At 36.5% G+C, this 20,340-nt stretch overlaps 4 protein-coding genes across 11 annotated transcripts in view; 1 reads left to right on the forward strand and 3 right to left on the reverse strand.

The window, feature by feature from the left end:
• The window catches only part of LOC111435220 (probable E3 ubiquitin-protein ligase XERICO), a 2,498-nt gene extending 2,073 nt beyond the window's left edge, over positions 1–425 (reverse strand). Inside the window, exon 1 of one of the 2 annotated variants that reach the window (XM_023072622.1) lies at positions 143–425. The gene's annotated coding sequence lies outside the window, so the exon portion shown is untranslated. The other variant, XM_023072623.1, reaches the window with a different exon arrangement.
• A 1,454-nt stretch (positions 426–1,879) lies between these two features.
• On the forward strand, positions 1,880–4,652 carry LOC111435218 (RRP15-like protein). Its single transcript, XM_023072620.1, has 8 exons — positions 1,880–2,433; positions 2,514–2,615; positions 2,690–2,771; positions 2,881–2,900; positions 2,989–3,049; positions 3,648–3,727; positions 4,007–4,114; positions 4,203–4,652. The coding sequence occupies exons 1-8, from the start codon at positions 1,999–2,001 to the stop codon at positions 4,269–4,271; spliced, it is 957 nt and encodes a 318-aa protein (XP_022928388.1). The 5' UTR covers positions 1,880–1,998; the 3' UTR covers positions 4,272–4,652.
• Positions 4,653–5,535: 883 nt separating this feature from the next.
• Positions 5,536–10,843, reverse strand: LOC111435216 (zinc finger protein CONSTANS-LIKE 9-like). 7 transcript variants are annotated; one of them, XM_023072617.1, is made up of 7 exons: positions 10,758–10,843; positions 9,102–9,227; positions 8,963–9,034; positions 8,160–8,824; positions 6,934–7,161; positions 6,423–6,730; positions 5,536–6,330 (listed from the first exon to the last, which is right to left on the reverse strand). In XM_023072617.1, exons 4-7 carry the CDS (start codon positions 8,733–8,735, stop codon positions 6,201–6,203), a joined length of 1,242 nt encoding a protein of 413 aa, XP_022928385.1. In that variant the 5' UTR covers positions 8,736–8,824; positions 8,963–9,034; positions 9,102–9,227; positions 10,758–10,843; the 3' UTR covers positions 5,536–6,200. The 7 variants fall into 7 exon arrangements, with proteins under 7 accessions (XP_022928385.1, XP_022928382.1, XP_022928381.1 ...); XM_023072614.1 differs by lacking the exon at positions 10,758–10,843 and adding an exon at positions 9,624–9,839; XM_023072613.1 differs by lacking the exon at positions 10,758–10,843 and adding an exon at positions 9,624–9,839 and having other exon boundaries at positions 9,102–9,332.
• A 1,978-nt stretch (positions 10,844–12,821) lies between these two features.
• On the reverse strand, positions 12,822–19,992 carry LOC111435213. The gene is made up of 16 exons (XM_023072604.1): positions 19,452–19,992; positions 18,739–19,265; positions 17,179–18,483; positions 16,377–16,913; positions 16,175–16,246; positions 15,952–16,032; positions 15,809–15,843; positions 15,609–15,696; positions 15,355–15,504; positions 14,890–15,081; positions 14,714–14,793; positions 14,533–14,602; positions 14,349–14,450; positions 13,938–14,043; positions 13,525–13,612; positions 12,822–13,243 (listed from the first exon to the last, which is right to left on the reverse strand). Exons 1-16 carry the CDS (start codon positions 19,804–19,806, stop codon positions 13,054–13,056), a joined length of 3,978 nt encoding a protein of 1,325 aa, XP_022928372.1. The 5' UTR covers positions 19,807–19,992; the 3' UTR covers positions 12,822–13,053.
• Between the last annotated feature and the right edge of the window lie 348 nt (positions 19,993–20,340).

Raw genomic sequence — 20,340 nt, forward strand, 5'->3', positions numbered from 1 at the left:
AAAAAAAAAAAAAAAAAAAAAAAAAAAAAAAAAAGCGATTCCGTCTTTACCAAATTGAGAAACCAGATAAGATCCATAAATGAAAAGTGAACATTTCTTCATGAAGAAAACGAAAACGAAAAGGAGGCGACCGGAAACTTACGTCAAAGCGTTCAATCTGCAAGAACGAAGAGAAACAGAGAGCGGATGATCGAAAACAGCAAAAAAAAAAAAAAAACCGACGAGAAAATCGTGGAATTGTTGAAATGGTAAAGATTTATGATCAGCTCATCCTGATTCGACTGACGCCATTCATATACGCGATCGGAGGAAGCTTCAAGTGGTGATGGATCAAATCAATTAAAACTTCATGAATTTGATTATCTCAAAGCTAACCCCATATTGTGTCAAAAAGTAAATTTATGGATGCAACTATCCGTAGGTGTTCTTCATTGAATTTATGATATAGTGGTAAATTTCTGGTGGCTCAAAAGTTCCAAGGAGTTTCAAATGAAGCTTATATAGACTTTATGTAGATAGCATTTTAGTGGCTCCCATGAGTTAATAACTTTTATGGAATTTAATTATCATCCGGATTGCTCGTAATACTTATTTAAATAAATAAAATTTAAAATTGTTGTAGTCGTCGATCTTATGTAAGGTATAGGGTCGATGACGTGGTGAGTGGCGTGAACCAGCATTTAAGTGCACGATTTTCGGGTAGTGATGGTGGGATTAGGTGAGCGATGGTTAAATTGAATGGATGAGAGTTGGAAGATAACAGCTCGAACTTATGAAGGAAAACGATGTTGGAGTTGAGATAAATCCACGTCCATTGAAGTTTCTTCTTGTTTAGATTCTCGAGCAACCAAGACCCATTTAGAGTGAGGTTGAAGGGTTCCGTTCGTGGAGACAAGTTTGAGTTTTGTTGAACCAATTTGGGTAGAGGAGCTCGAGATGGTGGAAATCGAATTCGAGCTTCTAGGGTAAGTCACGGGTTAGTTCATTTACTCATTTCTGAATAATTTGGCTTGATTGTTGTCTCCATAGTTTCGTTATGAGCAGTTTTACAAACGTCGAGGGTTGAGAATGCTTGCAAAAGGAGATCGGTTTGAGGATCGAAGGTAACAGTTCTAGGTATCCCTGAATGTTCAAATGTCTATATCTCTTATAATACTCGATGGAATTGCATGATTCTTTACCCAATAAGTTCGTCTTGAGGAGCACTACAACGTTGTCGGAGGGGCCATAAGCAATTGGGGTCACGGTTGGGAAAGCCAAACGAGGTAAGAGGAAAAATAGAAGACGACGCACATGCAAGCGAAGGATTGCTAGAGATAAAGGGATGACGAGTCTTGTTCAATCAAACCGATTTTCCAAGTTTCACGTGCTTTGACCGTTTTGAACTCGAATTTCAATCCGGTTTCGATTACTGATATTTTCAATAAATTTAGGACTTATTGAAGGAGTTTAAAGAAATTAAAACACGTTAAGAACCTAAACTAACCATCAAAGTACCGATCAAACGAAGTAAGTAGTACCTCAAAATTAGGGGTATGCATGGTCCGGGTCGGGTTGGGTTGAGAGATTTTTTTGACCCAAACCAAAAGTTCGGGTTAGTTGGATTGGTAACCCAACCCAACCCTCTATTCAGTTTGGGTTGGTCCGAATTGTCGGGTTGAATGTACACCCCTACTCAAAATTCATATTAATAGGAGAGCGTTAACTAATTTTTTCTTATTTTATATTCTTTGAATGAAAATTGAAATTCTCCCTTAATTAATCAAATACAATAATTAATAAATCCATGCATTTTTATTTTATTTTATTGGATTTTTTTTTTTAATTTAAAAAATGGGCCAAAACCAATTGGGCCTTTTATTTCAAATTTCCCTTTCGTAAACCCTAATCACTCTGTTCGTCAGCATCTTCTTCCATTGTTCGTGTCGTGGCGGTTGATTTCTACAGAACTTTCTCTGATAGACTTGAAAAGTTCGTTGTGCATTTGAATCAGAAACTATGGCTGAGGAAGGGGAATTGATGAGAGGTACGAAGAGGAGTAAAAAGATCGGTTCTAGGAACAAGAAAAGACCGAGGATGATGGGTGGAAGTGGAAACAAAGTTAAGATTGATAGGAAAATGCAGAAACTTTTTCGAAAACGAGCGCGGGAGTATAATTCAGATGATGAAGATGATGACACAAATACTGCAGCGGCTCCAGCGGTTGGAGATGAGAGCAAAGTTTCAGAGCACAATCGCGAGGAGGTTGAAGATGAAGAGTTTTCTGAGGGTGAAGAAGAGGAAGGGAACGATGTGAATTCGGATGCGGGGCTTTCCGAAGACGATGAGAGTGGTGTAATGCAACCGGGTATAACTAAGTTTATTGAAGGCTGTAGAGCATTCAGAGCTGCTTTCAGGAGTATTCTTAAGAAGAGCATATCTGATGAAACTCTGGTAGTTTATACATCTTACGTGTGTTGGAGTTGTTTTCAATGGTAGTAATGAAGGATTAATCCGCCATGTTTTTGTTGCAGGGTCCTATATTATCAGCAAACAAGAAGCTTGTTGCTGAAAAGCTTGCAGAAGAGGAAGCTGAGCGGAAGGTCAAAGGAGAGGCCAAGAAGGAGAAACAATTGGTATTTCCTATTATGTTTGTTGTATGATTTAGCTTGCTTCAAATTGGCTTACTCTAAATGTTTGGATATTGTAGCTGGCAGAAAAAGGGCATGTGAAGCCTGCTACTTACTTGGATTCTCATGAGAAGTTTCTTATTGGCGTTGCTACAAAAGGAGGTAGTGTATCGTTTTATCTTCTATAAAGATGGGTGTGGCTGTTGATTATAGCATTTGTTGTCATACTAACATAGTTATCTCTATGCATTGGTTCTTGTTTGATTGCCAGTCGTCAAGTTGTTTAATGCTGTAAGTAGCCAAATTTATATTTCAGCCAATTTTTTGCTCTTCTATTTTGTACTCATCGCTGAATTCCGTTATTATTAATATGATACAGGTCAACAAGGCACAACATGCCCAGAAGGGTTTGAATCCTTCCAGAGCTAAAGATGCTAAAGGTATTATGCCTCCTATGTAACTTTGATCTCAGAAGTTAACAAAATCAATAATTGTGTAGAACTAATATAATTTTCACCCCTTCTTTCTTGCTTTGTGAAAATGGCATTTGCATTCGATTAATTTGGTTTGAATCTGTAGTTCACGTTACATTGTACTGAATCTTGTAGCTTAATTTTCGACGTTGTACGATGTATGTCTTATATTTTGTTTTGGGGTTTCTGCTTATCCTTGATGAAAACCATTTTGTGTAGTCTGACAACATACCAAAGTTCTAATGAATGAGTCATAGTAGTTTTACTATGTGATTGGAGTAACCAGTTATTTATAGGCACGTGCCTTGGATTTATCGCCCCGTTAGTTTCTCATGCTTGCTTTCTGTCAACTAATGCCTTGCCTACCACTGTTGGCTTACGTAGTGTTATCTCGAGCTTAGCGTAACATTACTAGACCTATCATGGTTGCATACTCGCACGCTCATTCTTTCTTTCTTGACTTGTGATTATGTGAGGGGCTATTGAAGACTTAGGGTGAAACCATGTGTTGACCTTTTCATTCTATCTTGTCTCATTCTGAGTAATTTATTTGGTTTACTGTCAGCTATAAGTAAGCGCAGGAAAGAAGCCTTCTTTTCTGAGTTGGGCAAGCCAACTTTGTCAGCAACAAACAGTAATGCGAAGGTTGGTTATTTCTACTTTCTAGTCTTCCAATTTCCGCTATAGAATTTGATAAATTTATCAACTTTTAACGTGTTCGTAAATTCTTGTCTCAATCGCTTACAAGGGATGTTACTCTTTACAAACACCTGAGTCTCTGTACTCGAGGCAAAGCATATGTGTGGCCTGTTTAATTACCATCATCACCGTTGTTTTTGTTTACAGTGGAATGGGGAAGGGAGGTGTATTATCTGTTTCTTCGTGTTCATAATGAATTAAAATGACCACCTCTATGTTGAACAGGGGAACACATCAGGTGATGCAGCGGAAGCTGAAGGGCCTGCCTGGGCTCCATTACGTGATAATTATATGCTGACCAATTCCAAGCTAAAAGATTGGGATAAGATGCCAGTAAGATATACTTTCAAATACTAATGTCGGTTGCGCCTGTTACTCTTGGTTCCGATTTTCATATCAGTGTGATCAACTATCCTTGCAGGATAATACGACTAAAGCTGAGGACAACGGGAGAATGTTGGGTGACAGTAGTTCAGACGACGATGATTGATTGGTTTCATAAATCTTATAGTTTTCAGTTAGCCGATCGTTCACAAAGCTGGGTTCGATTTTGGCTTCGTAGTGTTGATACAAAAAGATGCCCTAAGCGTTTACGGTCACGTGGTGGCGAACTCACCTTGAATGCCTCAGCTATATCTTGTTATTGAGCCCACAAAAAATTCCCTCTATTCTGATCTCCAGTGAGATTCAAGTGTAAAAGGTCACCCCTTTGCTCTGAGTTGATATGATTTTTGAGCAAAGTGGTTGAAGATGAAAATTTTGGTCTCAATTTGTATGGATTGCACAAGTAGTTAAGAGAGAAATGTATTGGTGCTAATTTACTTATTGAAATTTATAAAATCTACTAACTCTGTCTCTTAAGTTTGTTTCAGTTGTTGGTTGTGCCATTTTTAAACTGGTTGGTCTTTGTAGTTATTCAAACTAAAGCTATTTTATGGGTTTCTTTTCTTGGCAACTAAACAATTGTTTTTGTTTTACGTATCACCATGTGATACATCTGCTAGGGAGAGGTTTATACACACTAGCGTCCTCGTATCACGATGCATCTGCTAGGGAGAGGTTTTTATTCGTCAGCGTCCTCGCTAGCACACCACTTGGTGTCTAACTCTAATACCATCTATAACAGCTCAAGTCCACCGTTAATAGATATTGTCCGCTTTGGTCCATTACTCTAATACCATATGTTGCTCAAGCTCAGGTCTGTTATTCTAATACCATACGTAACATCTCAAGCTTAGGTCCATTACTCTAATACCATATGTAATAGCTCAAGCTCAGGTCTGTTACTCTAATACCATATGTAACAGCTCAAGCTCAGGTCCGTTACTCTAATACCATATGTAATAGCTCAAGTTCAGGTTCGTTAATCTAATATCATTTGTAACAGTTCAAGCTCACCACTAGTAGATATTGTTTGCTTTAGTCCATTACGTATCGCTGTCAAAAAAACGTCTGTTAGGGAGAATTTTTCACACTCTTATAACGAATGCTTCGTTCCGTTCCCCTCTCCAACCGATGTGAAATTTCACATTTTGTTTCTTAAGCCGAACTAATCTAAGTCTAAAGAAAAAGTGAACTCCTGTTGAAACATGTGTGTACTGAACTGCAAACGGAGGCTAGCTAAAAATGGACTTGTATGACAACAAACAAGCCATACATTTATGTTACAAAGAACTTACAAGATCTCCACAGAACGAACATGAACAAATAATTTGGTTCCTTTGAAGTAATTGAGAAGAGAAAAACAAGAAAAGGACTACAAAATTGGTTAAACACTAAGAACAATCTTTGCAACATATACATTCATCGTGTGCCATTAAAGAAAGAAATTTCAAGTTACAACAGTTCAGTTTTGTCCCAAATATAACTGTTTCTGGCTGCACATTTCTACCTCATCAAATAAATAGATTATCAAATTTACAAGGTCAGTTGAAAGGGAATCAAGATTACCTGGAAACTGTGAGTTTTGGTGCAGCCATGCTTGTCAAGAAGCCAAAAGCGAGGAGGAACAGGCGACTTCCATGTTCTGAACACAGCCATTGCCAACCAGCAAAGGAGCTGAAGCTGGATTAACCAAGAAACATATAGCCGTTCGGATATGTAAACCGTCTTCGAGGCAAATATTTGTGATCCTTTGTTCGTTTTTGGCAGTATGGATACAGAATTTCCAGCCCCCTCAAGTTGTATCGACACGCTATTATAGACCTGGCTTTTGTGCATCTACCCTCTTACCATCTGATGGAAAACTCAGGGTCCTTCATATACAAATAAACTTCCCGTTCGACACTGGGAAAGCGATATTTATCCATTGATTAGAGTATATTGTCGGACTATTAAGCCACATATCCCTTTCGGTTTACTTTTTTTTTGGTTTTTTGTTTTACTTTTTCGTATTCATCAAATTCCAAAAGTTGAACTTTCAGTAGCTTCTGGTTTGATTCAGTGGATCATAGTCATACGCTTCTCCAGCTTTAACAAAGCGCCCCTTGACACGCCTTCTAATATCGGCCCTCTCTTTGCGAGAAGCGTACCTCACCTTCTTTTCAAACCTATGACAGGATCAAACGACAGTTGAGAATGCAAAAGCTATGTGAAATAATTACGCACGAAGCTAAAAGGATTCAAAGCTACTAATACTCACTTTCGAGCTTTCTTCTTTTCCTTGTAACGCATTACGGCATCGCTACGATTAGATGACTGGAAGGAACTCTCAGTGGCCATAGAACACCAAGGAGGCTCTCCCATTAGAAGCATTGGTGAAGCTCCACAGTCTTGAGGTTCGCCTGCGCTACTCTCTCCCGTCATGCCAGAAAATGATAGGCTGGAGTGCTCTTGCTTATTGTTATAACAGAGAATCGGTTCAGTCTTCGCACTCATCATGGAATCTGCAGATGCTGCATTACTGCTCGCTGGACGCATCGTATTATTAACTAAACCAACGGACGCTCCCTGAATATAAACATTCACATTTAGAATATGTAAGTGTAATATCACAAGTGCTTGTTATCATTCATACTTAAAATCAAGTGGTTTGAAATTATTAAATCCTTATAAGTTCATCCATGAGAAACAACCAACAAATAGCATGAAGCAATGACAGACTAACTTCCAATAAACAATCAGAAGGCTTTTCTGCCAAGGGATTGAAGTACCTCTGCTGCAGGCACACCAGGGCAACCAGATTTCGTGGCGGACAGACTTTTCATCCTAAACAAGCTATCAATACCACCATTCTCTAGCAATTCTTCAGAAAAACTGAGAGATACACCAAATAGTTCATCATAGTTTTCAAGATTCAAACTATCTTCATCCATATTCAAATTCTCGTAGAGGTCATCTTCAATATCGAGTCCAGGACCTTTTGTTCCAGCACAGTGCAACTGCATATTAATAGTGTGAAAATTGCAAAGATTCTTATGAAAAAACTACCGAATTTTAAGCCATAAATGTCAAAGTCATACTAGGACGATTCTACTGACTGCTGCCAGTAGAGCCATTTACGTGCAAATATCAAATAAGTTCACATCATTCGAAAAATATAGGAGGTCACAGTTATTTTCAAGTCATAAGAATGAGAGTTGATCAAAATAAATGTTAAAAACTAAGAAAGTAATAAGAAACTACTAGTGAATCTTTGATTTCCATTGCAGAGTCTATAGATAATAGATCATAGTATTGAAATATTTATTCAGCAAGGCTCATGACTCCAAGAATAAAAATAAAAATATTTTAGTTTTGGAAAATAAGTGCCACAGTATATAACTTTGAATTGTGTCCAGTGGTAACCCTAAACACTTCATCCACTAATGGAGATTACATCTTTGAACAATAATTATGATTTCATTGAAAGAGGTTTTGGAAATTACTTCTAAACAATAAAAGTTGTTCAGAAATTGGTTTGACTAGTCAAATCGAAAAATATAGTGTGTTCAAAGTAGCTTATACGTACTATTCTTACAAATAACTAAATAAGATCATGACGTTTTTAAAAAGAAAACCAAGTTTAACATAGTAGACGATGGCCACTACGACAAGCATATACATACCATTCTTACAGTCTACCAACTTATACCATAACATTTTTAAAACGAAAGTGATGAGGTGTTAATATGGTAGATAGATAGCCACTAGGAATTCATAAGTATCAAGTTTTTGACTTGTGCCAGTAAAATTAGGATTATATACTTCGTCGATAATTTGGTCTGTTACCTAGGATTTTGGGGGAACCACACGATTTGATAAGGATTTGGATTGAACAGCATAAACGACACGACTGATTACATTTGCTACATATGCCATCATTTTAATAAATTCATATCTAATGCAGAAACCTTTCGTTTAAATTTAGTTCCGGAGAATATGATTTATCAGTATGTACCTTGGGTGAAGTAGCATCTATCGTCATTGGTTGGTCCGCGATGTGAAGCTTGGATGGATATTGAGGCATTGAAGAGGAGCCATACCAAATTGATCTATCCTCATTTGAGAATTCATTGGTTTGATCTGCACCAGATACATTTTGACCAGCTTGATCGTCAGGGCCCCAGGCATTTACTGCACTATTTTCAGCAATGCTCATCAATCCTAATTCTTGTTCACAAGCATCGCCAACAGAAGGGAGATCTAGAACAAACGACCAGATAGATGAGAGTTCTGCAGCTGTCGGGCATCCTGAGAAACAATTGATTGGTTGCCTCTTTCGGGACGAAATGGAGGCAGATGAGCTATGCCCCATATAATCACAATTTTGACAAAGTGAAATATTCTCTTCAGGACATCTAACAAATGCAGCTTGTGAATGGCACCTATCACATAACAACGTCCTCAAGTGGCGCCTCGACAGTGCATTAGCAGAGTGAACATTACGGTCACAAGATAAGCACAAAGCTGCAGAGTCGGATCGACAGTAAACAATCGACCTTTGATGCCCACAGAAATCACATAAGTAACCCATGCTGCAATCAGATCTTCGCACGTTTCCTTGTAAATATTTCGAGATTGCCAAAGCTAGAATCAACTATAGGAACAAGCTAAATGCAGCTTCTGCAATAAATAAACATCATATTAATCAAAACCATCACTCCCAAATCTTTACAACAGCTAAAAAAAGGCAGTTCAAGAGAGATTACTTTTAACAAGAGAAATCAAAGATTAAGAATCAACCTACAATGAAATACATACCATGCCCATAATTTCTCCCTCTACAAAACCAAATAATTTATCAGCTAAAGTAGAGAATTACTCCAAAACAAACTGTCCAAAAAGGGCAAATAATTAAGCTGCTATTCAACAAGAACTCATAATTGGAAACTGAACCTACCTTTAAGTGGAAAGACATGAAAGACATGGCCACTACCCATGTCCCCAGCTCCAAGAACTTAACACAAATTCATACTCAGCACGAGAATAAAGGGGAAGAGGAGAAAACTTTCGTGAACATTCAATTCTGAACCATGAAAACCACGACAACAATAAATGGAGTTAGCTTCCTGCGATGATTTCATAGACTGAATGAATCAAACGTCCAACTCTTTTGCACAATCAAAATTACCTGTCAGAAAAAGAGAAAAACCGCGGCAAAAACACACAAATCCATACAATCAAAAGCAACCCAGTTGAACATAGAACCAAAACATGAAGAAAAACTCAACGATAACGAATTTGATGCATACAAGAACAAAAGGGCAGTCAGCAAACACCTCCTAGAGTCGAAATCGGGCAATACTTTAACAGAAATCATTTCCCAAGCAAACGGAAAAAGGGAGAGAAAGAGAAAACACAAAAAAAAAGAAAGGGGGAAGAACTGATAGAAGTACAAGAGAGGTTTCAAAAAAGAAATTACCGCACTTAGAAAACAGAAGCAGAGATCGGTAAAAGGGGGCTTCAGATTATAACAAAACTAATGATTGCTGCAAAAGAACCCCAAAGAAACTGGAAATTTCTGAGAATCTCTCTTAATCTGATTCTGGTTTTTTTTCTTTCCCTCATTTTAGGTGGGTAGAAGAGAAGGATATGGGAAGGATGTGAGCATGTGTGAAAAGGGAAAAATTGACACATACCCAATAATAAAAATTAAAAAAATAAATAAGTTAAAAAAAAAAAAGTTTCTTTTTTTAGACGATAATGAACAAAAATTAAAAAAACAAAAACAATTAAAAATTCTATCATTTTTCATATTTCTCTCTTTATTATTTATCCCATCAATATTTTTTAAAAAATTATTTAAGTCTACTAAAATTTACATATATTAAAAAATACATATTTATAAATTAAAAATATAACATAAATAAATGAAATATTTACAAAAAATGGGTTAATTCCCAATTTCCATAGTATTTAATTGCGAAAAGCCAAAAGGGTACTTTTTATATTCTTAAAGAATTTTTTATTTTTTTAATATTATATTAATATATTATGTCACTAGAGATATTATAGTTTATAGTAAAGAGCTTAAAGGTCATAGGTTAAGCTGGTAGTGATTATTTCTCTATTATTTAATATTTTCACAAAAAACACTATATCAATATTTATAATCTTTTTAATTGAATAAAGAAATAAAAAATTAAATATATATATATATATATAAAAAAAAACAAATCTTTTTTTTTTCCTTACAATATTATATCATTATTACAATTATATTAAACATATGAGACAAAATTAAAATTAAATGTGTTAATATATTAAAACACATTTTTTGGCTAAATAATTCATTGAAAAAATATTTAATATGAGAGGTTGGTTCATAGTATAGGCTCCAATACATTTTAGATGTAAACTATGCTTTTGGTTTCCCATTTGGTGCAATTAGGCAGCCATTAAATCATTTATGAATTCTAAAGTTTTTTTTTTTTCTTTCTTTTTCTTTTCTTTAAAGGAAAATCAAATGCAATTTTCAACTTTCAAATTTTAAAACAATTTAAAAAAAAAAAAAGAAATTTACGGGTACCAAGCTCTTTAAAGGTCTTTTTTTTACCCATTCACGCTAAAAGGTAGTGAGTGGAGTCAAGCACAAAATGAACCTCGGCTATCGAACTCAATCTTGTTTGATCTCCTATTGAAGTGGAGTCAAGCACAAAAGCGTCTACTAGAGAGAAGTTTCCACACCTCTATAAGGAATGTTTTGTTCTTTCTCCAACCGAGGTCAGATCTCACAATCCACACCCCTTGGGAGTTTAGCGTCCTTACTGACACACCACCCAGTGTCTAGCTCTAATACCATGTTAGGAATCACGAACCTTCACAATGATATGATATAGCTCATTTTGAGCATATACTCTCATGACTTTACTTTTAGTTTTCCAATGAGACAGTATTCCTTACTTATAAACTCATCATCTACATCTTAATCAGCAAACGTTGGACTACGTCTCATAATAATCCTCACCACACAAATCCATAAATGAGATGCCTACATCTTTCAATCGCATAGATTGATTATTCAAACTTTTCAACAAAACGGTAAATCTCACTTGAAACGCCACTCTACTCGTATCTTTAAAGCCGTTTTCTCTCTAGGATGCAATCTTCATAGCTCAAAAGAGAAGGAGAAGAGAAGAGAAGAGAAGAGAAGAGAAGAGAAGAGAGAGAGAGAGAATGCTAATACGAGGGAATCAGAGACCTACTTGGCAAATGAAGAAAATACATCAAAGATCACCAATGAAGAATTGAACCCCAGAAATCCAAAAAGTGTGCATATAAGTGCTTTCTCCTTCCTTCCATCCTTCTCTTCCCACTATTGAATACCTGCATTCAGCGATACTTTCATCGACATTATCACTAACTAAACGATTAGACATTGATACCCACGATTAGTCAAACATTTAAACAATAACGTGAAAAAGTCGATGAACAGTAAAATGAAGCTATACTAAAAACTTCAACAAAAATATCACAAATATAAACAATAAAAGTTTATAACCTGGTTAAGAAGCATAAAGGATGAAGATTCTTAATCAATCAACATCCTAGAAGGTTGGGACCCCTGTATTTCAATCAGCATCAATACTTAATTCCTTTATATAATTAGTGAATGTTCTTGATGATGTGATTGCATATTAGTGATAATAAAACAGATTCTATGCTCTTATGATACTGAAAGTTCACATGACATTTTCACTATTGCAAGTCTTCCAATAATAAAAGTTCATATGGGTATGGAGTTTTACCCATTTGCCTGACTTTTCAATAAACTATTGAATAAATCCTATATGAAATTTTCAAACAGACAAAATCCTATTGGAGGCTCTAAACAAATAGATACAAGAGAACATCTACATCAAGAAATTAGGTCCTTTTCAGTTTGCTAGCTCTGATCTAAAAATAGATTTTAACTAAAAAAACAAAAAGTATATATTTCATATAATATTGTACGAGAAAATTTTCAATGTAAAAGAAAATATACGTCAATTTTTCCAAAAGTTCCACCTAATAAATTTAAAAAATGGCATTCAATCCCAACAAATGATATCACCAATAATTATCAGTTGCACCCATAAAATGCCACGTGAAGTTACGATATACACTGGACCACTCCTTGCTGGCCTCCTTTAATTCAAGACATGAGGAACGCTAATATTACAAGAAAGATGCTGATCCAAGCAGATCCTACCCTGTTTTTAACAACTTTATGTTTATGCAATAATGTCAAATTTGGACCTTATGAATATAAAAGTCATATCCAACTTGAGAGTTTTATATTATGATTAGATAAATAGTGCTTTTGGGTCATTTGGGAATGCTCAAATCTAAAGAATAATAAAGAAATTAAGCAATAAGATCCTAGGATTTAGATTCGATTGCAGAACTCCATGAACTAAGAACCCAACCTATTCTATCATTACATTACACTTTAGTAGTCCGTGAGATGTTACCTAATTTTGAATGATAATGCTTGATGAAGCCTGTGCACTGGTTGCTTTAACCTTGTGGTGTAGCTCCAACTTGATCCTCCTGCAATTCATTATTCCAACATCCATGGTGTGGCATTCAACTTTTAGATTAGACGCTCTTAACAGAAACGAAAGTGATCCAAGTCATAAAAACTAAGACTGATAATCTCAATCTTTATCATTGTTGATCTGATTCAAAGTTTAGATGTATTTGGTCAAATAGCAAGCAACAGCTACATACAGACATCATGATGGAACTTATCCAACGTGTCAGTCAAAATTACAATTCCTCCGTGTATTTTCGAGGGGAAATACCTGACAAGACTAAGTTTTACTATCATTGTGGAACTACCAGCAGCATGTAGAAATACTGAGAAAACGCTATTGTCGGTTTGATGACCGTTGTACAACCTCCGAAACACATCTACAAACTCTTAAAATCCTCGAGTATCCAGCATCTAAATTCTCAACTGCAGTTCTAATGTCATTTAACAATGACTCTGAGAGTGTGTACTGAGTAGAAGCAAGAGACTCAACCATATGTGGAAGAACTTCAGAAGGGTAAATCCCTCTGCCAAGAGATCGAGCAATAAATCATTATGACAATTTCAATATTGATATATAAATCACATTCACGACCCATCCAATTCCAAACAATAAATTTATGTAATGCATGGGTTACAACAAGATTGAAATGGAGAATTATATTAGCAACTAGAATGACAATAAAAATTCTATAAAGATAATCAATGATAAATAATATTACTTGCGAGTTAAATTTTAGGCCAGATAATTAGGCAATTCAGGTGAGCAAGACAGTAGAAAATATAGAAAGATAAAATTGTAGCTTACCGACTCAAATCCGATACGTCCAGATCCAGATTTACCTTCTTGCCACTTTGGAAGTCAATGAAACTAAGTTGCAAATCAAGCTGCTCGTCTGTAAATATTAGAACAGCAAAAAGAAGTTAGGTTTTCAAGTTCCCATAAGGGAAAATAACTTGTGGTCACGAAACTTTCATAGCTTATTCATGCAGTCAACGTCAATTTGAGGACCAAAAATAAGCAGACATCACCAATAGCAAGCACTACAAAGATACCATGGAGCTGCACCTGCTTCAAGTACATTAATACTATTTTTTGGAGAAGTGTTTTGAAATGAAACATTGTATGGAAAAAACACTGATTAGTGAAGATCATGCATGTGGGTCATCAAGTACAAGAAAACCAAGATCGTGCATGGTTGTGATGAAAATATTCATGACCTGAAGGAGAGTAGAATCTTATTAGGATGAGATTTGAAATCTCTATCTGGGCTATCTGCATTTCCTCAATCACATCCAGCAGGTTGTGTAGAAAAGAACTCATCATCTGTATAGTAAAAAGATAGAATTACAGCATAGTGCATCAACATTAATGAATATGGAGTTGACAATCTAACCCAATAACATAGTAAAAAGTCTAGCATGTATGTACTCTGGATAAATACTCAAATGCTAGGTACAGTAACCTTTGTTTTCATTGAAAGAAGCTGCGGTAATCAAGTGAAACTGATAGGATTATAAACACTTGAAATAGAAACAAGAACCGTAGATACACAAAAGAACAACGCAAGGGAAAAAGGTTGGAACGAGTCATAAAGAGATAGGCTAGTCAAGCAGAATGAATTTACTCACTTGAGTTTCTTTGGACAAATGCCTTGAGGAATTACATTTCCTCGTCTTCTCAACATTTAACACAAAAGCAAATGCACTGCAAGCATTCATTTCTGGAAAGTTCTGGTGGAGAAAAACAAAGTAAAACGAAATTGAAGAGAATAGGTAAAAGTCTGTTGAGAAGATAAAAGGTTTCATTATGTACCTTCTCAATATGAGTATCATTCAATGTAGTTAAAATGGTTACACTCGGGAGTGGATCTTTAATTGTAATCCTATAGGTTAGAAACGTAATGAAGAGACGCAGAGTTTAACTGAGATCATCCATCGGTAATTGCTCATAAACAAAACATAAATAAACAGAAACAAAAATAAACAAATCAAACCTTTGGCAGGCATAATTAAGGTAGTTGAGAAGTATGGTGTAACGATCATTCTTTTTCTCAAAATCATCTACTTTCCACATCTGATCAAAATCATATATATAATGTTTAATAAAACTACATCACAGACATTCATGAAATTATGGTCTTAAATAAAAAAGAATAGTAAATATAGAAACCTGCAAATCCTGATAAATAGACCTGCAGAGCTTTCTCTTCCTTAGATGATCAATAACTGATTCAAGTATGTCAGTTGAAATAGGTACTCCTTTCAACTTACAGTATGTTGAAAAATATTTACTTAATGTGTTTATCTTCCCATCCAAAGATTCAAATTCTTGCTTTATTGTGCTGGCTCTATCACAGGAGGCCTGCACGAAGCAAATTCACTTGCATCATTCATCCAGAAAATAATTCACAGAAACACCACATACTCGAGCACTAGTTCAGACGTTAAGTGTGTGAACTATATAATTACACACGAAACTGAGGGTGATGACTAGAGAGAGAATACCAAGGCTACAAATCTAGGGTATATACAACATAACACAAGTTTAAAACATCTGCCTAATGTTGAGACCTTCAAACTCCTTTTCCAGTGATTCCATTGATAGGGCATCTAGAGGGAATCGCGATTCACAAACCTCATCCCTGACCTCAGAATCAATTGAGCATGAAAGGCTATTTCTGTCATCAACTTGACCACTCTTTGAACCACATTCCGTGAGGTGGTCATAGTTCATCTTCAGTATTTGAAAATCCTCAATATGAGAGTTCAATGACTGTGCTCTATTCTGCATGGAAGTGTGCTCAGCGGTTAAAACTTATTCATAATCTAAAAATAAAAATAAAAATAAAAATAAAAATAAAAATAAAAATAAAAAGGAAAAAACGATACCAGGTAGTTATCTCGCTTTGCATACACCAACTGAAGCTTTGCTCTTTGGTATGCTACTTTGTACATCAACGATCTAGCTTCCACAGCTCTGTGATAGCATCAACTTATGAGTTTTGAAAACAATCATTTAACCAATTCTTGAGAATATAAGGAATTCACATAAAAATGGTTTATACAAGCAGATGTACTTCTCAAATTACCTTTTACGCATTGCTCCAAGATTCTCCGTTACTTTCTACATATGAAACAAAATCAATGTTAATATGCCAAAGCTTCCACCAACCTCCACAGTAGTTATGTATAACAGCATATCAAAGTATGAGCTAATTTCAATAATCAAAACCTGAGACTGGATTTCAGAACACAGCAGTTCGTATTCTTTAATCTTCAAAAGGTGAAGCAAAGTATCCTCAAGCGTTTCAATCTGCATAAAAGTTTTAAAAAAAAATTAAAAAATTAAAAAAAAAGTAACAGTATTAGGTAATGAAGACCACGGCATAATTTAATATAATATAATTTAACATGTAAATGAAGAGAGGGGCGGTAAGAAATCAGGGAAAATATACTGCTTTCAAGTTCAATTTCTTGATTGATGAGGGTAGCAAATCTTTCATATCTGCTAAAAAGTTTATTGGCATCTGCAAGATGATAATGCAAGTTAAAAAATTCACGAATCAACACAAGAAGAACAGGAAATCTCTACGACTTTGTCATCAGATGTGGTTAGCAGACAAGTATTCTTATCAACCAAAAAGACAGTCAACTTACCTCTGTCCAATGCATAAGTGTTCTACATTTATTGACCTCAATCATCTTGCTTCCATTGCTCATTTGATTGGACTCTTCTAACGATGAGTCTGAATTACAACCTCCACTATGATTAAGTTTCGGGCTTTGATGAATCCTTGTTAATATGCCATGATCATCGTGATCTCCATCAAGAGGAATCATGTCAATGTTTCTTCTTTTGCTCCCAGAAAGATTGTGATTGGCCTTCCTTGAAGAACTCACCAACATTTGGCTAGCTTGATCATAATCATGATTAATACGTCCACCAAAACTGGATGTTGGAGAAGCCAAAACTTTCCTCATTAAGGTCCCATCATCTTCTGTTTCTTCGCAAGGATCATCCCTGAAGGGACTTTGAAATGGTCTTTTCCTTGCAGAATTATGAGATTGTTTGTTCTTGAAGGGACTCGGAGTTGACTTACTAGAGATGACAATATCGGTCTCTTTTTTGCCAGACGATGTCTGGGTTGAAATTATCCTTCTGGGACTGTAGTTTGGCATTCCATTGAAGGGACTCTAAGGTTAAAAAATAATAAAATAATAAAAAAACAAACTCAATATGAACTTTCAAAGATGGAGAGAACAGCCATTAAAGATGGCAATAAATTATTTGCATAAACTGAAAACCCGATTAAGAAGATAACTATGCACATTAGATTTGAGTAGAAAGTTGACTACTGATAAGGTAACTTTCAAAGGAGATTTTCACTCGAACTTGGGGCTGTATCCGACTGTATACATAATTAGTTCATAAATATTGCTAACGAAAAGGAAAGAGAACCTGCAGAGAGGATAATCCACTTGTCCAAGCCTTCTGAAACTGTGGTGAAACAACACCAACATTGGATCTCTTAGCCGGACTTGCCAATTGAGAATTTTGTATGTTCCCATCTATTGAAGAAAGTTGCAAATTGCTGAAGGTTTCAGAATTATCCTGCAAATTTGAAAGGTTATCTCCATAAGCAGCCGCATCCAACAAAGACGAATCTTTGAACGGTGAAGTTGACACAGCTCCACTTTTGGATTGAAATGAACTTGAATTGTCAGCAGCTCCACCTAGCATCAGACGATCACTAACATGCTTGACTTGTTGGTCACACTGCTTCAGTTCACCAAAGCAACTAGTCAAACATTCAGTGGCTCCTAATAATCTCACAACTGAACTTTTCAAAGGAGATGAAACAGGTGTATCATGTATAATAGTTGAGTTATTCTGTTCTTTGTCATCAGGTTTAAGGTCTGTTGACAAGGCATCAATTTTATGACTAGTAGATGACCCCGATAAACGATCTTCTGACTTCATCATATGTGGAGTAAGATCCTTTTTCTCAGACCAAGTATGAGCGGGTGACTTCGCTTCTATAGCTGGCTGACTAGGTTGCAAGCGGGAAATGTTTGCCAGAGCCATAGAGCCTGGTGTTTCTCCAACCTCAGTTACACATTTTGGCTCTTCACTTTGGCTCAACCTAAGGAAGTCTTTTGAATTTTCGACTACACTACCACCAATGCTAAATGAACTTTGACATTCACCATTTTCATTCACTGTAGAAAGTCGTTCTTCTAAACGCACAACAGGAATGTCTGTGTATTTGCATTTGAGATCCTTGAAACGATCAGGTCGACCACTCAAGTTAACTAAAGAAGAGTAACTTGATAGTCTGGATTTCAATCTGTCAGTTCCTTCTTTAATACTTGAAACACATGGTGAAGGTTCTGGTAGTCTGAACTTGGAAACAATTTTCTGCTTGGACGACAGATCCTTGCCAAGATTCATGCTTCCTGTACTCATTCTATAATCTGACAGCTTCGAGTTAGGAGTCATAAGAGCAGCAAATGAAGGTGAATTGAAAGTAGCAAAGGATGTTTTCCATTCAACAGATAAGGATCTATTCAGTGGAGATACATCTTTCAGCTTATAGTCAATGTTTTTTTGAGTCTCGAGCCTTTCATCCATCAGAAAATTCTCATTAACGCCTCCATCTGACAAATTTCCTTGCAACAAACCATTGGATCGAAAAACTTTATGGGGCGTGCCATTATTGAGTATAGTTCGCTCAACTGCATGTTTGGTGTATTCTTTGCTTCCCTGGGAAAAAAAATGGACAAACATCTTCACCCCTACTTGTGCAAAACTAGAAAAACACTTGGAAAATCTTCAATTACAGTAAGAAAATTAAAATACTTGAGCCGTGTGGTGGATGCAGAAAATTGCTAGATATTAGGATCATCCAGTCTATACCGAACAAAAACTAAGTTTAAATTGTGAGAACAATCCTTAGATAATAGTAAGGTAAGTCTGCTAAGCACAAAATATCAAAGAAGAACAAAACATCATACTAACATTTTCTTTTTCATTTCCCTCGGAAATTTCCTCATCATAGTGTTGTTGTACCATCTGATTGACTTCACGAGTCTCAATCTGTTTCGACAATTTTTCATCCACCGAAACATCATAGAGATCCCTGCTTCCTTCAGTCAAAAGTGCATCTAAAGATGGAGATAATCTCCCATAATCAAATTTATGGGGGTCCTCTCCCACGATACTCATTGCATTAGAATCTTTACTTCTTACCACATCATCAGACTGCAAAGATGGAGAAATCAGCTTGTCAGCCATCGTTAGAGTCATAAAACTGTCGGGGTTAGTAGGCATGGTGTTCTGGGTCCGTGTTCTATCTTCAAATGCAAGCCGAAATGCTGTGGGAGTCCTAATATCCGCCCCCGAGTCTGACCCAGCAAGGCTACGAAAATGCATTGAAAATGATTTTGAATCCATTGTAACATCGTGATTATTATCAGAGGCAGCAGAATCAGACAGCCGCCTGGATTTAATGAAACTCGATGATACAGGTCCAAAAAAATTGTCATCTGCAATAGTGAATTGGGTGAATGTTTTAGGGAAACTAACTTTCATAAATTGTTACTTTAAAAAAACAATTAACCATGAAAGAAATGATATCTTCAAAACTCCATGTCTCGAGAACAATCAAATCGCAAAACCGACCAAACAAAATGCTAGAGAAAACGAAGAGAGAAAGAAACAGAAAAACGTGCCATCATTGGAGGCTGCAGAGCCGGCAGAAATGCTCCGGGGCGACGGCGATCCAAGTGGCCTCAAAAACGATTTCCTCTGCCCAAGAACATCATCATCCAAATTAGGCGAAGATTCACGAGAATCATCGCTATCAACCAAGTCCCTGAAGAACCCCAGGACCTCGTTATCCGGAGTAGCGGCCTCGGGAGTGGCTTGGGTCTCAGGAGGGGTCTCGTAGTCCTCGTCACGGTTGAAGATATGGACGGAAGTGATCTCAACGTCGGCAAAGCTCACGCGTCGGGCCCGTTTCTTCTTGAAGGCCAGAGTTTCTTCCTCAGTGGTGTTGGCGGCCTCTTCGGGTTCCTTGGAAGCCATTGGAGGAAGGTGAAATTACAGAGCTCAATGGGTGAGAGAGGTTTCGGAGTTCAGCGGTGAGAGTTCATGAGATTCCGAGCAGTAAACGGAGTTTTGATCGGAATTGGACCGCCGGAGATGAGAGAATAGGAAGAAGATTGAAGAAATTTGGGAGTAACATTGTCTGCGCGGGCAAGTGGAGAGATTTCAAAATGTTTAAATACAGATTTTTCGAATAACGAATAGTCTTTGCTGTGAATTTTAAAATGAATAAATAAATGCCAAATGTATTTTTCAATGAAAATATTTGTTGATTTTCTATTAAAAAAATTAAAGGTAAGAATTTTTTTTTAATGGACAAAGGCTTTAAAACACGGTCGGGGAAGGTTTTCACACCCGGTTTGTTTTCCTCTCCAACTAATGTTCGGGACCCAGCATCCTCGCTGGCACCCGTTCCTTTATCCAATTGGGACCGCCCCCAAATCCATTCCCTTTGGTCCAGCGTCTTTACTGGCACACCGCCTCGTGTCTATCCCTACAGAAAACAGTGAGAAT

This window comes from Cucurbita moschata, unplaced genomic scaffold, assembly GCF_002738365.1.
Source record: "Cucurbita moschata cultivar Rifu unplaced genomic scaffold, Cmos_1.0 Cmo_Scf00048, whole genome shotgun sequence".
Classification (NCBI taxonomy): domain Eukaryota; kingdom Viridiplantae; phylum Streptophyta; class Magnoliopsida; order Cucurbitales; family Cucurbitaceae; genus Cucurbita; species Cucurbita moschata.